This window comes from Rhincodon typus, chromosome 34, assembly GCF_021869965.1.
Source record: "Rhincodon typus isolate 14 chromosome 34, sRhiTyp1.1, whole genome shotgun sequence".
Classification (NCBI taxonomy): Eukaryota; Metazoa; Chordata; class Chondrichthyes; order Orectolobiformes; family Rhincodontidae; genus Rhincodon; species Rhincodon typus.
This window is the reverse complement of record NC_063365.1, coordinates 19,143,366-19,160,212: the sequence shown is the minus strand read 5'-3', so window position 1 is coordinate 19,160,212 and position 16,847 is coordinate 19,143,366. Positions and strand designations below refer to the sequence as shown.

Sequence of the window (16,847 nt, the reverse complement as noted above, 5' to 3'; positions counted from 1 at the left end):
TGGAAAAGATCAGCAGGTTTGGCAGCATCTGTGAAGGAAAAAACAGAGTTAACGTTTCCTCCAGTTCTGAGGAAGGGTCACTGGACCAGAAACGCTAACTGTTTTTTTCTTTCACAGATGCTGCCAGACCTGCTGAGCTTTTCGAGTAAAACAAAAAGCTAATGGAAAGTATATTTATTGCCACAATAATCCAATACAATAAACTACCTAGTTAAGAAAGACAAATGCATCTTCTGTTAAGACTCATCAGCGGTTTATGCTCTATCACTGATAATTAGATTGAGCAGAGAGTCAGTATAAAGGAATAGAGGAACTGAGGCTCTTAGTGTCCCTAGTGTCCCTACCCCTGGACCGAAGTGCCTTGCTTCATGACTCATCTGCTCCAGAGGTGTGTAAGAACATTTCTGAACAGGCTGATTAGAAAAATAGGTCAATAACAAAAAAACGTTAATGGTAAGTATACTTATTGCCACAATAACCCTTCAAAAACAATATGGACTTCAGACAGTACAGCACTCCCTCAGTACCAACTCAAATATTCATGTCTCCAGAGCACACTTTGAGCCCAATACCTTCTGACTCACAAGCAAGCTACATAGAAGTAGGAGCAGTAGGCCATTCAGCCCTTCAAGCCTGCTCCACCATTCAATACAATCATGGCTAATCATCCAACTCAGTACCGTGTTTCCGCTTCCTCCACCCCCACCCCACCTCTCACCCTTTGATTCCCTTTAGCCTCCAGAACTCCATCAACTTCCTTCTCGAAAACATTTAATGTCTTGGCTTCAATCACTTTCTGTGGTAGAGAATTCCACAGGCCCACCACTCTGTGGATGAAGAAATTTCTCCTCATCTCAGTCTTTAATGGCCTACCACATGACTGCTGGTTCTGGAATTCCCAGTCATCGCAGATGTACTTCCTGTGTTTACCCTGTCTGGTCCTGTCGGAATTTTGTAGAATTCTGTGAGAACCCCCTCTCATTCTAACTCCAGACAGTATATTCTCCAGAGAGCGTACTCATTGTAATGTGGAAGAATGAGGGGTGGGGATCTTATAGAAACATATAAAATTATGAAGGGAATAGATAAGATAGAGGCAGGCAGGTTGTTTTCATTGGCAGATGAAACTAGAACTAAGGGGCATAGCTTCAGAATAAGGGGAAAGCAGGTTTAAAAATTCCTCAGATGCTGCGTGGCCAGCTGTGCTTTTCCAGCTTCACATCTATTGACTCTGGCTTCCAGCATCTGCAGTCCCTAATGTCTCCACGTTTAGGACTGAGTTGAGGGGGTACTTCTTCAGCCAAAAGGTTGTGAATCTGTGGAATTCTCTGCCCAGTGGAGCAGTTGAGGCGACCTTGTTGAGTGTTTTTAAGACAAAGATAGATAGATTTTTGAACAGTAAAGGAATCAAGGGTAATGTTGAGCAGGCGGGTAATCGAGTGGAGTCCATGAAAAGATCAGCCATGATCTTATTGAATGGCAGAGCAGGATTGAGGAGCCATTTGGCCTACCCCTAGAGTCCTAGCCTCCCCCTGCAGGGAAACAAACCCTTCAGTCCAAATCTTTCATGCCAATCAGATATCCTAAATTAATCTAGTCCCATTTACCAGCATTTGGCTCACATCCCTCTAAACCCTTCCTATTCATGTCCCCAGCCAGATGCCTTTTAAATGCTATAAATGCTTGTACCAGCCTCCACCATTTCCTCTGGCAGCCCATTCCATACACATACTACCTTCTGCTGAAAAAGTAGCCCCTCAGATCCCTTTTAGATCTTTCCCCGCTCACCTTAAACCTATGCCCTTTAGTTCTTGACTCCCCCACCTCAGGGAAAAGAACTTGGCTATTCACCCTACCCATGCCCCTCATGATTTTATAAACCCTTCAGCCTCTGATGCTCCAGGGAAAATAGCCCCAACCTATTCACCTTCTCCCTATAGCTCAAACCCTTCAACCCCAGCAACATCCTTGTAAAGCTTTTCTGAACCCTTTCAAGTTTCACAAAATAATTCCCATAGTAGGGCCTGTTCCTATTTCTTCTGGTCCTAAGTGATCTAGTCTCTCTCGGTAGATCAGTCTTACCATCCAAGGAATCAGTCTGGTGCCAACTGCACCATGGCTTACAACCTTTAGCCTCACAGTTGGAATTTCTTTTATCATTGGTGTAATTCAGGATTGATCCAAGCACTAAATATGATGATGTTTGGAGTACCATTGAAACAGGTCCCTTCATCAACAGTACTCCAGGGGTTAGTTAACTTTCTCGCAGACTTCAAACAGTTCAGTTTTTCTCTGACAACAACAACAATTCACATTTACTGTAATAAGCCCCAAGAAAACAGAAAATTCAGATTACATTCCAAAACAACCGGCGTAAAAAACAAACTACACTGCATATATACACATCATTCTCCTTTCCACAGCCCACACACTGCCCTGGAGACTCCAGGCTATTTCCAGTTAGGTGTGCTGCTAATTATAATCTCGATATAAAATAATGACAATCTGTGCCTTCCATTTCCCAGAGGTGATGAGTGTGTTTACCTAATGCGTAACACATGGTCTACTGATTAAGATGAGACACATCTGCTTTGGGAATTATGTAAAAGAGTTGCTTAACTGTACCATCAGAGGGGATTTAACCTCAAATGTTAACTGTTTTTCCTCAATCACAGCCTAGACAGCTGAGCGCGGCCGGCATTTGATGATTTTAAAAACTGAAAGAACTGCGGATGCTGTAAATCAGAAACAAAACTAGAAGTTGCTGGAAAAGCTCAGCAGGTCTGGCAGCATCTGTGAAAATAAATCAAAGTTAAATGTTTTGGATCCGGTGACCCTAGCTCAGAACTGCCATGACTTTATTTCAGACTTCCAACATTCACAGCATCATGCTCTCTTTTTACTCGGCTCTTTGGAGGGAAGCGAAGTCGGGGTTGGGTTCCTTGGAGTGGAGAAGGCTAAGTGCTGATTTAAGGAAATTGCTCAAAATTACACAGAGTGATGATCAAGTAGGCATGCAGAAACAGACAGGAGGCCCAATAATCAGAGGACACAGTGTGGAAGCAGGCCATTCAGCCCGTTGAGTCCACCCCAACTCACTGAACAGCATCCCACCCAGACCCACCTCCTCCCCCAACCCTATCCCTCTAACCCTGCATTTCCCATGGTTAATCAACCGACACATCCCTGGACAGTACAGGCAATTTAGCGAGGCCAATCCACCCAACCTGCACATCTTTGGGAGGAAACTGGAGCAAACCCACGCAGACACAGTGAGAATGTGCAAACTCCACTCAGACAGTCGCCAGAGGATGGAATGGAATCCAGGTCCCTGGCGCGGAGAGGCAGCAGAGCTAACCACTGAGCCACCTTAACATCCTAAAACAAAACTGGATAAATATTTGAGGAGGGAAGATTTTATAAGGTTACAGAGCATAAAGCAGGGAAGTGAAGCTCATTAGGAGGCACTTTCAAAGAGCCAGCACAGCAACAATGGGTCAAATGGACTCCCTTTGGGTTGTACAATGCTATGAATCGTCTTTTATGTGAATGCAGATGGTGGTCTGAAATGCTATTAATACCTTACCCAGAAACCAGGAGCAACACAAGAAGCTGAATAATTTATTGATGAATGAGTAATCAACTGACAAGTATTACAGAAATATTTATTATTCAGCAATAAATTATGTTCTCCATTGATATTCTCCTGCTCACCATCTATCAATTGCAGCTGTCAGTCACCTTGACAACGCAGGCTTCAGAATGTCCTAGTAGGCCACACGCTCAAAAACAAACCTCTCTGATTTATTAAAATTCCAGACCTGTAAACTGTAGGATGGAGCTGTGAAAGTAATTCAATAAATACGTGTGATATTGCTACATTCAATGGTGACTGAAGCAATGGCGTGGGGAGGTTTATGACATAGAACAATGCAGTATAACGGGAGGGAGGTTAGTTCAACGGCGCAGCAGACACCACATCTATTCAAGAAGTAGTGTCCTGATCCTGAAAGAGCTTTTACGTTTAATATTTTGGTAATTATGCTCAAGCGAGAGAGACTAGCTTCACCCAGTTACAACCTCAAGAATCAGTGAGTTGGGTATATTAAAAGGTCTGGCACGTTAAAAAAGAAATAACTTTGATCTACATGGCACCTTTCATGACTTCAGGACATCCCAAAGCGCTCCATGGCCAGTGAAATATTTTGAACAGCGAGGCCCTATTACAAGGCAGCATGCACAGCAAGATCCCATTAACATCATGATAACGGCCAGATTAGCTGCTTTTTGCAATTTTGATTGAGATGTTAGTGCTGACCCGGGAAGCAGGGAGAACCTCCCTGCTCTCCTTCAAAATAGTTTCATGGATTCTTTTACGTTCGCCCAAGGCAGAAAGCGGGAAATTCGTTTTAATGTTTCAGCTGACGACATAAGGGAACCAGGGTTCACTTTCTTGGAATAAGGGGCAGGCTATTTCGAACCAGGATGTGGAAGACTTTCTTCACTCAGTGAATCTTTGGAATTCTTTATCCCCGAGGGCTGTGGAAACGCAGTCATTGACTGTATTCGAGGGAGAGAGATTAGTGTTAAAGATATCAAGAGACATGGGAATTGCACAGGGAAGTGGCACTGAGGTAGGTCAGCCATGCTCTTAAAAGAATAGCAGAGCAGACGGAGGGGCTGAATGGCCTGCTTCTGCTATCTCCCCAAGTAACTACATCCTCAGGCTTCACCCCAGTGCTGTCCACCATGGAGTTACGCCAGCCTACACAGGTGTTGGGACATTCAGGACAACTTACACACGGTCTCCCTCTGGGCGTTACTTTGCCAAGAACACGGCAGTTAGAGATGGAGATGATGCCCAAAATGCTGAAAGTTGTACCTGGCAAGAGATCAAGTAGCAAAGTCTTGAAATGGATCACCCGACCTGCACGGTGGCAAGACTACTGGATCACGCGTCTTAGCCACACGGTAGGGCGGATTTTCACTCTGAGATTTTTCCATTTGCAGGACCCTGGTGAAGATCTCAGAATTGCAAGCATTAGTAACAACATTGGCCTCTTCTTCGCCCACAGCGAAGGCAGTGAGCTTTCCCGTCAGCATCAAGACTGGGTTTGAGTGTCCGACACACACCCACTTGGCCAGGAGAGGGCTGCCTGAGCCCCATGTGAAGACTGACCAAGCTTCGAACCACTCACACTCACATCCAGGTCACATCCCCGTTAGTCAATAGCTGCACTCGATCTCAGGTAACAGATGAAAGCCGCAGCTCACACAATTTCTGTGTCAGTGGCGAGGAAAGGATGAGCACCCCTGCTCCACACTGGCCCTTTGCAAAACATGGCACCCCCTTCCAAGGGGATAACTGCACCCATTCCCCAGTGGGTTGATGTACATCACAGTACCCTAAATGCAGGGTCACAGGGATAGGGTTAGGGGAGGAGGTGGGTCTGGGTGGAATGCTGTTCGGAGGGTTTGTGTGGACTCGATGGGCAGAATGGCCTGCTTCCACACTGTAGATTCTATGAAGTTACTGTTGAATCTACTTCTGTCACCCCTTCAGGAAGCACGTTCCGGGTCTCGGCGTATTTTTAAAAATAAATAAATAAAACAGCGGTCTAGTGCCACCATTACTCAACTTACAGGCTCCTGTCACAGGTAACAACCTAACAACAACAGGCATTTAAAAGGTCATCGCAAAATCTTCCCAGGTCCTTCACTGACATGGAATTCCAACAAACCCTTTAATCCGAGCTAAAGATGACAAATTTAAGGCATTCGTTTTCTTTCATTCATTCATTCACAGGATTTTAGCATCTCTGGGTGGGCCAGTATTTATTACACATCCCTAACTGCCCAGAGAGGGGTTAAGAGCCAACCACATTGTTTTGGGGCTGGAGCCTAGACTGGGTAAAGATAGCAGATCAGCTTCCCTGAAGGATTTCAGTGAACCAGATGGGCTCTTACAAAAATTAGGCTACCTTTTAATTCCAGAATTTTAATGAGTTCATGTATTACCATCTGCCACAGTAGGGTTTGAACCGTGCTCTCAGAACAATAATCTACGAGGTTCTGGACTACTTGCCCAGCAACATTACCACTACACCACCGCCTTGCATAGGTACACAATGCCCGAACACCACCCCCATTGTGGCAGACACAATCTTACACTCCCTCATTGCCTAATGCAAACTTTTTGATTCAGACTTGAAGGGGCAAAATGCAGGCAGAGGTGAAAAATACAAACTTCAAAACAAAGAACTGCACACACTGATTCTCCAGCCCCATAATGTACGGGCACACAAACTCACTCAAAATGTCTGACATTGATTACACTTTAACAGGGAGATACACAGAATAGTCCCTTTGAGAGGGATGAGGAATTCCAAAGGGCAGGATTTTCTCCTTGAAGCAGGAAGGTTAAGTCGGCATTTAATTGAGGTATTCAAAATCATGGACGTTTTTGTTTCAGTAAATAGGAGAAACCCAGGAGCAGGAGGGTCAGTACCCAGAAGGACACAAACACGAGATGATTGACAAAAGAGCCAACATTACTAAACATGTTCCGACACTGCAAGATGTGACCTGGAACACACTGTCCAACAGCAGATTCAATAGCAAGATCTAAAATTGGATCAATACTTCAAGGCAAACGGGGAAAGGCAATTTATTGCGTTGCTTGATCAAAGACTCTGCATAGACACAATGGGCTGAACAGTCTCCATCCAAAAATTTTATCATGTTTCTAAAACACTGCAAACCTCTAAGTTACCTTGAACAGTGCCAAGGGAGATACATGTGAGTACATACAAATCCATGTTCAGAGCACAAGTAGAGCTTCCTTCATTTATTTCGAACATGACTTAGAAGCTACCCTTCATCTCCCACCTGTACCAATTTGCAAGACAATAATCTGTCTAATTAGTCTGTGATAGTTAATATGATACTATCATTTGAACCCATCAGATGTTCGAGCAATTATAAGGCAGGGAGACACAATGCAATTAGAAAGCACCAAATCCTATCTGCTTCCTTTAAGCCTTACAGACTGGTCGAAAACACATAAGGAAGAATGATCTCACGTGTTTCTGCCTGTTACAGTCCAATATACTGACAATGAAGGCCAGAGGAACCAAGCTATACATGCAGCTGTCAATCTCAGCTAGTCTGTGGGGGTGGACTCTAATAGTTAGCTTATCAATATTTTATTACAGATGTGAGTGGAGGGTGGAGTGTCTCTGGGAGTATTTCCAGGTGCAGGAGGTAGTACATCAGAATTTCCACAGGGTTACTCAGTGTACACCACTATTTCCAATGTCCCTGGCAGTACACTAATATTTTCAAGAGATTTCACTGCTCCAGACAGACAGAAATTATAGCTAGCTCTGCAAAATTTCCTGTCTACTCCTAGTAGCAAATGACAACAAAATTATAATGCTTTGTGACAACGACAAGGACTCAAAACTAATGCTCCATACTTACATTGTCCACTGTAACTTTTCATTCTTTATCGAGCTGTACAGAACCTGCAGAAAAGTGAAAAGAATCATGATAAATAATGAAGATCCCACCAGTACCAAACGCAGAATCGCTTCAGTGCACAAGCCTGATTTAGTTGGTCTCCCATCAGTCAAAGATTGCATTCCAAAGCATCACCCCTGAAATCAAGCAGCATAAGTTGACATTACAGTGCAGCATTGAGAGAGGACATTGTCCCTTCCCACTGAATGCCACATTTAGGTGTGACGTTAAACTTGAAGTTGTGTCTTGGCGAGACAATAGATTCATATTTAGGAAGCTTGACAACAAAAGGACTGAAGGGCTTTCTTCATTTTGCATCCTAAACAATCTTACAAACTGGGGTGGACAAAGTCAGGAGTGACGTGACACCAGGTTATAGTTTTATTTAAAATCACAAGCATTCAGAGCACCACTCTTTACAAACGAGCAGGGCTCCAAAAGCTTGTGATTTTAAATAAATCTGTTGGGACTATAACCTGGTACTGTCTAACTTCTAATCTTGCAAATAGCAAGGGTTAAATTCCATCGTAAGTTTTTCTTGGAAATATTTAACTGAGCCTTTAGTTTTTGTTGTGTATATATGCTGGAATGAGCCAGGATTGTATTGTTTTATTGGCAAGTGTCTGTTTATAAAGCTGGTGAACTTGTCCATTTGTCACTACTCAAAGGAGAAGGTCTTTTTAAAAGACGTTAGAAGGGTTTTTCCACATACTGTTCTCACAGACTGTAAACTTGATTCATTTGTACTTTCATTCTATTGGATTAGTGTCAGCTTGCTTGTATCAAAGGCACCAGTTATCTTTAAAAAAATCTCTCCTCTTCCAACTCCATTTCCCTACGTCTCTCTCACCTTTGAGAGTCTGCATTGCCCTTAATGGGCTTTGCATTTAATTAATCATTTGAAAATGAAAAAAATACCATGGGTGATTTGGTGATGGGGGAAAAGAAACAAATATTCAGGTGACTGTAAGAGCACTCAGGACATAAAAGAAAACTCACAAAATATCATTGAGCGTTTCTCAAGATTCAGGGTTACTTTTCAGTCCCAATCGTTTCCAGAAGTAGATAGGAAGATCACAGACAAACTCAACATGTATAAGATGTAACGATGTAAATAAAATCAAGGTGATTTGGGTTAGGGTGGGAGAACAGAAGCACACCATTAGCTCCTTAAGCCTGCTCCCCCAAAAGGAGTTGTTTTTTTAATTGGCTGAGGGTGATGCTGGGAAACGATACTACACAAAATGCTTCTTGTTCATGCTTGACTACTAAAGGAATGACAAAAACAGCACAGTCCCTGGAAGTGCATGCATGTGTTATATTTTTATTAAGAGGTTACCAAGATAAAAGTGCTATCTTCAAAGTCAATGCTTCTCTGCCCCCGTTGCTTCACATAAAATTATCTTTATCTTTGTTATGGCTTCAGTTCAAAACGAGTTCCCGTGAGGTTTTCCTCCAGATCCCAGCCACCTCAATAATACCTTGTGGAATAGGTTCAAGCTCCAGTGAAGGAGATTCCCATATAGTAAACTGACAAGCCTCTACTATGGTGTATGTACACATTGCTCCCTGGGGTTGACCAATCGGTGGTTGGTTTGTTGAACTAGATTTCCACCGAGGATCAGGTGACATAGTGGATCAGCTTGCTTCCACTTCAACCCCTGCAGCTAGGATTGGAATTCAGATCAGACAGTGATTATCAGGGAGGTGGGGAGTGTGTTTTGGAAAATTTTCCTGTTTGAGCATGCGTTTCAACTCAAAAACATGACAATCTAGTGGGGCAATTGGTCACAGTCGAAACGTTCACAAAATACAATATGAACAGACACCAGAGATAGTAGGAACTGCAGATGCTGGAGAATCCGAGACAACAAGGTGCAGGGCTGGATGAACACAGCAGGCCAAGCAGCATCATAGGAGCAGAGAGGCTTGAACAGACACCAAACTGCTTTCTGTGTGATGCATCACGTCCCACCCTGTTGGATTTCAGCAGTGGACAGTGACAATCGAAGAGGAATCGCCAAGCTTGACTATTTATAGCCACGTTGTAAATGTGCGTGCAAATCTCAGCAATTCACTGCAAACAGCAAACAATAGGAAATTGTTCACCACTAAAGAGGCAAAGTCTGAAGAACTTTACCTGGTGCCTAAACTTTGCAAAATCAACCCAGCACTCGACAATTGGTGGATTCACACCTGGGTACCCAGAACATTTCACAGTTCTCTGGATTAACAGTCTAGCAGTAATACCTCGGGAGAAACCTTGTGCTTCACCTGCTATTGCACGTGACATGGTGTGGCCGAGTCCCTGCTGAGTCCCATGAGAAATATTTACTCCAAAATCACTGACGTCTTTCCAAAATTTCACAGATTGATCAGGACAATCCTCGGAAAGGCAGCCAATGTAATCAAAGATCCCTCCCACCTCAGTTATAATCTCTTCGGTCGGGTAGAGGATACAAAAGCTTAAACACATGTACCAATAGATTCCAGAACAGCTTCTTCCCCACAGTTATTAGATTTCTGAACGGATCTCAAATTTCAAATTTAATGTTGATCTCACTCTCTTCTCTGAGACTGCAACATTGTATTCCACGTTCTATTCTATCACCCTAATGCACTTTGTATGATATGATCTGCCTGTACTGCATTTGAAACTAAACTTTTCACTGTACCTAGGTACGTGACAATAACAAATCAAATCCTTGCATTTTTGCTGCAATTTGTTTGGTTCCGTTGAGAAGAACACTTCAACAGTCTCTGACAAGTATCTTTTTCTTTTCATCTTGCTTTCACATTACACACATCATCAGCCTCCCTGTAATAGCACAGCCTTTGGCAAAGGCATTGTTGTTTTTATAGTATCGAACACAACACAGTTACCACATAGCATGTGGTCTAAAGTAATAAAGTCTTCAATATGTCTCACACGTTTCATCTGGCTCCCAGTTGGTTGAAGATTCCAAAACAGACAAACCCTGATTGCACTTTTCAAAAACGAACTGGCCTTGGTTTAAATATCATTCAGAGTCCCATTCACTGCAAACCATTGTGTATAACTGCATTGAGCAGCTGCTTTGCTGTTTTGGAGCAGGTTGGTGTAAACTACAATTTACACGCGTGAACAGGTTTTCTCTGAAGGAATGTAGGAATAGGCCATTCAGTCCATCGAACTTGTTCTGGCATTAAATGAGATCCTGGCTGATCAGTAACCTCTACCCAACCGACTCACCTTGGTCACACAGCCATGAATGTCCCTACCTAGCAGAAACTGAACAATCTCAGATTTTACTTTCCTAGGCTGACAGTGAGCATTGCCTGTGTTTTACAGAAGCAAGTGCCACACTACACTGCACAGCAGCACAGGAATCAAGAAATGTCACATGTTGTAACTTACTTGGGAACAAAGTGACTGCTATTATGTTGCCAAACGTAGCAGTCACACCTGAGTTATTGAACAATGAGCTAATATCTTCCGAGTGGTGAGTGGAATGTTGGCCAGGACACAAGAACATGTGGAACAGGAGCAGGACTGGGTCACTCAGTACCTTGGACCTGCTCCTCCATTCAATAAGATCAAGACGGATCTGGTTACTCCACCTTCTTGCCTAGCCTGGTAACCTTTCACCCCTCTTGCTTATCACAAATCTACCTCAATCTTACAAGTATTCAAGGACTCTGCTTCCATCGTCTTTCGAGAAAGCGAGCTCCAAAGGCTTAGGGCCTTCTCAGAGAACAAAGAATTCTCCTCATCTCTGTCTTAAATGGGTGACCCCTTATTTTTAAACAGTAATCTCTAGTTCTAGATTCTTCCCCAAGAGGAAACATCTGAGGACAAGGCTGATGGAATTACAACTCACTTGGGAATAGTAGTACTGGACACAGTAAGTCACACATTTAATTCTAGCTCCTGAGATAACACTTCAAGTCTTGACCAATATTCAGCCATTCAATTTGATTATGGCTGATCTGCAGCTCAACTCCAGCTGACTTTATTCCATGTTCCTTGACATCCCTAGTGTAACAATTTCCCAAATTTACTTCCCATTAATTCCAGTGATTGAGTCATTCGATGCAAGAATCTCAGATGAGGATTATGATGATCTAATCTCTGGCCTTTCCCTCCCATATTAGGTTGAGCTCCTCCCAGCACCATCACTGCAATGGTGAACACAATACAAATCCATAACAAATAATAAAATGGACGAGTGTGTCAATTTGCAAATCTCCAGATGACCACATGTAACATGGGTCACTGTCAACTCTGGACAGCGACTGGAACAGCGAGTACAAAATGCTTGCTGAAATGGAGGAAAACTTGAGAAGGATTATGTGTTACAGTGAGTGAACCCAATGTCAAATCAGCTGCAGAAAGTAAAATAAAGTGAGGTAAAGAAATACTAGATTAAGAAAGAGAGGAAAGGAACAGAAAGAGAAAGAAGATGTAAAATTTGACAAACTCTCCTGCAATAATTCAAAACTTGAAGAAATAAGTCTCCATACTTATATTTCATATTATACAGTCGTAGGGTCCTACAGCAATGAGAGGGCCCTTCGCCCCAAACTGGTCCATGCAATCAAAATATCCATCCACACTAACCCCATTTCCTTGCACTTGGCCCATATCCTTCTAAATCTTTCCTAATCATGTATTTTTCTAAATGCTTCTTAAAATGTTGTTAATGTACCCGTCTCAATCACTTCTGCTGGCAGCTTATTCCATATGCGTACCATCCTCTGTGTAAAAAAAGTCGCCCTCAGGCTCCCGTGTATTCTTTCCCCTCTTATCTTAAACTGATGCCCTCTAGTCCTCAATTCCCCTACCCTGGGAAAAAGGCTGAGTGCATTCACCTTATCTATGCCTCTCATGATCTTATACACTTCTATAAGATACCCCCTTAAACTCCTATGCTCTAAAGAAAAGTGTCCTAGCTTGTCCAACCTCTCCCTATAATCACGGTGTAGAGCTGGATGAACGCAGCAGGCCAAGCAGCATCCGAGGAGCAGGAAAGCTGACGTTTCGGGTCGAGACCCTTCTTCAGAAATGGGGGAGGGGAAGGCGGTTCTGAAATAAATAGGGAGAGAGGGGGAGGCGGATAGAAGAGGGATAAATTTCAGAATCCCCTTCCCCTCCCCCATTTCTGAAGAAGGGTCTCGACCCGGAACGTCAGCTTTCCTGCTCCTCAGATGCTGCTTGGCCTGCTGTGTTCATCCATCTCTACACCGTGTTATCTCAGATTCTCCAGCATCGGCAGTTCCTACTATCTCCCTATAATCAGTCCACTTATAATGAGACAGGTAAACAAACCACCTTTCACATCATTGAAATGTTAGTAACAAAAACAGAAATTGCTGGTGAAACTCAGCAGACCCAGCAGCATCTGTGGGAAGAAAGCAGAGTTAACATTTCGAGTCTCGTGACTCTTCATCAGAATTCCTTTTTTATTTCAGATCTCCAGCATCCGGAATTCTTTGTTTTATTGAAAGGGTCAGTAACTAGGGTGAACTTTCTGTGGGTGAAGAGAGTCACTAACTAATGTGCAAACGGAGTAACTCCATGCAAATCACAAAAAAGTTGTTCCCACTTTCACAGAGCAAAAAGGTAAGTGGTTAGTAACCTCTGGAACCCTCGAAATTCACAGGAATCACTTGTTCGTTGCAAATTTCAGATCAAATGTCTGCGTTAGTACCTCATTCTCATCCTTCATGTCCACACAACAAAGCAATTGGTTGTGATACAGTTGGTAGCGTTCCGACCTCTGGAACACAAAATCTGGGATTCAAGTCCCACGGAGGTGTGTCAGAATATGTCTGAGCAGGTTGATTAAAACTACTTGACTAACAATCAGCTAGAGGGGCACTGTGGAAAAGGAATCTTGTGGCAATCTGATAACGCCCCTATCCCTGGGCCAGAGGTTCAAGTCTCACCTGCTCCTAGAGGTACGTCATAAAATTTTCAAATGGGTTTCTTTTTAAAAACACAGTATGCCAGACACTTCAACAAAACCCACCTCATTACATTTGGAGGGGGAAGCCATCATTAGAACTCCCACATCACAATTCAAGTGCAGGGGCACAACTAAACCAACAATTTAAGGATGGGCTGCAGTGGTAGTGCCGCTACCTTTGAGCCAGGAGATCCAAGTTCAAGTCCCACCAGAGGCACGTAACAACATTCCTGAACAGGTTAGTTAAAAAGTATATTTTAATAACAAAAAAAAACACAATTTAATGAAGAGGTACACAGTATAACGTGAACGGAATGCATCCACAGCAGGCAGTGATTTGAATGAAAAATTGAGACTGAATCCTAGGGCTGAGCTCCCACTTACTGGGCGATTAAGCCTTGTCCCTGTAAAGTCAAGATTGCAACGATGGCATTACCGCTGCTTGCATGCGCACCGATTCAGGAAGGCACTGTGCAAAACAGCAGGAATGACAGAGCTCCAGTCCAGGAACAACTTCGAGTGATGCACAGCTGCGGGTCTCAAGACTTTTGTACCCTCTCAATATTATGCTGCATTGCAGCAAAACAAACCTGGCGATGGGGGGGCTGATATTTGCACATTCCTGGGCACTGGGGCGCATTGCCCCCCGCACCCCCAACGCCAACACACCGTCGGGAGTGGGAGAGAGCAAGTAAAGCCCATCCCAAATTCCCTGCCCTCCCCTAAATATTTGACTTTAGCTGTTTGTGGGATCTTTATCCAATGCATGCTCCGGACAACTAAACCAGGAGAGTCCAACCATGCACACGCAGCAGAGAATATCATTCGATTTGATCAAGTTTCCTAATTTCCTTAAAATTTTACTTCCTTTTGAAACAAAAACACAACAATTTTTCTGAACAATTGCAAATTCGGATTCGATCAGCATTTTTTTAAAAAAGAAACATCCCGATGTTGCAAAGCTGCTCAGATGTGAGTTTTTTTTTGGGGTGGGGGGAGGAAATGGGGGATTTACGCCGGTTTTACCTTGTGTTTGTCGACGCCGGGATTTCGCAAGGACTTGGAGCGCTGCGGCGGCCGGTAGCGAGCGGCGTGTGCCCCGCAGTAATCCCGGTTATAGCGGGCAGACGCTGCCGTACGGGGCCGCAGATTCTCGCCTGTGTGAACACTGTTCAAACCGATCATGTTTCCCTCCGGGCAGCAGGCAAGGGTTTGGTGGATTTTGTTTCGAAAAAAAAGGTAGATTTTTTTTTCTCTCTCTCTCTCTCACACACAGAGCAGCCTGGCTTTCTTGAATCAATGAGGAGCTCACTGCAAACAGACACAGCAACTGTTGCAGAGCAGAATTACAGCTAGACCCAATCAATATCGCCTCTGGTTGGGACCAGCTGTAGTATTAGCATGCAATCCCAGGTTTTGCCTGCTCCACAGAGAAGCTCCTTTCTATCTCCTCTCCACCCCTTAGACAAGCAGCCCCCTTTGGGGAAAATTGCTGTCACCTATTCTCGTCACTGACTGTATCGCAGCATTCAGTTCTCTGTTCTCGATGTCAGAACCAAATGTTAGCTCCTAATTAGCACCCTAGGCAAAGCTCAGGGCTCAACAGACAGAGAGAGAGAGAGAAAAAACATCTGGTGATCGATGTAGGTTGCGCTTTTATTTAAAACAAAACACACACACACACACACACACAGGCAGATTCACATGTGATGTGTTTTCAATTTTAACCCACACTCCACGCCCTGGGAGAAGGGCACATGCCAACTATCCCTCAAGGGCCACAACTCGAAAGTTTAAAAACAAACCCGAAAGAACTGCGGATGCTGTAAATCAGAAACAAACAGAGATTGCTGGAAAAAGCTCAGCAGGTCTGGCAGCATCTGTGGAGAGAAATCAAGAGTTGACGTTTGGGTCAAGTGACCTTTCCTCACAAATTCAACTCAATTTACAGCTCCAAAGGTTGTCAGACCCTAGCACCGTGAGCAGCTGTGATTAGCGGATAACTAACCCTCAGCGCTGCCAGTCACAGACTGGAACTGGTCTTTGATACTCTCTACAATCCCAGGAATTTAGTAGGACTGCTTTCAGTGTGCGCTAACCCATATGGAAGGCACAGAATCCATATACAGAACCACAGCATTGTCTGCAAAGGCCATTCAGCCTTTAGTGCCTGCACTGCTTCTAACCCCAGTGCCAATCTCCTGCATTTTCCCCATACCCCTGCATGTCATTTCTATCCAAATAACCACCAGTCCCCTCTTGATGCCTCAATTGAACCTGCCAGGCTTTTTTCACATCACCCTTGCTTCGTTTGCACAGCACTTTAAATTTATGCCCACTTGTTCTTTTTTCTTTTATTTGATTTGATTTATTATTGTCACATGTACCCGCATACAAAGAAAAGTTTTGTTTTGCATGCAGTACAGGCAGATTATACCATTCTAAGTGCTTTAGGATCATAGAACACAGTGAGGGATACAATGTTATGACTGCAGAGAAGGTGCACAAAGAGCAAGATCAACATTAAATATGAAATTCGAGTGGTCCATTCAGAAGAAGCGGGGAAGAAGCTGTGCTTGAACCTGATGGTACCTGTGTTTAAGCTTTTGTATTTTACCAGGGGAACAGCTTCTTCCTCTCTACTCTGTCCAGCCCGCTCATGATTTTGAAAACCCCCATCAGATCTCCTCTCAGCCTTCTTCTCTCTAAGGAGAACAGTCACAACTTCTTCAATCTATCCTCATCACTGAAGTTTCTCATTCTTCAAAGCATTCTTGTAAATCGCTTCTGCACTCTCTCCAATACGTTCACAACTTTTCTATCATGTGGTACCCAAAGCAGTACACAATACTCCAATTGAGGTTGAACAAGTGTCATTTACTAGTTCAACATCACCTCCTTGCTCTTGTACTCTATGCCCCTACTAATGAAGCCAAGAACACTGTAGCTTTATTAATTGCTGTCTCCACCTATCCTACTATCTTCAATGATCTGTGAACACATGCACCCAGGTCCCTCTGCTCATACACTCCCCACCCCACCCTTTAAGAATCATACCCCTATTTTATATCATCTTTCAATGTTCTTCTGGCCAAAATGCATCACCCCGCACATGCCTGTATCGAACCTCACCTGCCACCTATCCCCCATTCCACCAACTTCTCAATGTCCTTTTGGAGTTCCACACTGTCCTCCTCAACTTGAATAAGAAACCAAGTGTGGTGTATACCAGATTGTGCACAGTGCTCTGCCACATACTGTCTTTACTAGACCAAATTCAGCAAACGACAGCCACTGAACACAAAAGTGAGCACCCTTTATTTGAGATCTTTTTGCGTGAAATCAGTCCTGTAATCTTTTGAAATAGTAACTTTGTTT

General features: G+C 43.6%; 1 protein-coding gene across 1 annotated transcript in view; it reads right to left on the bottom strand.

Moving 5' to 3' along the window:
- LOC109918255 (PH and SEC7 domain-containing protein 1-like) overlaps positions 1-16,847 on the bottom strand; it is a 163,179-nt gene that overhangs the window by 15,203 nt on the left and 131,129 nt on the right. The window contains exons 13-14 of the mRNA XM_048616198.1: positions 14,496-14,660; positions 7,483-7,526 (exon numbers count right to left, since the gene is read on the bottom strand). Of these exons, the coding sequence (XP_048472155.1) occupies positions 7,483-7,526; positions 14,496-14,660 (209 nt within the window). The remainder of the gene's footprint in view (positions 1-7,482; positions 7,527-14,495; positions 14,661-16,847) is intronic.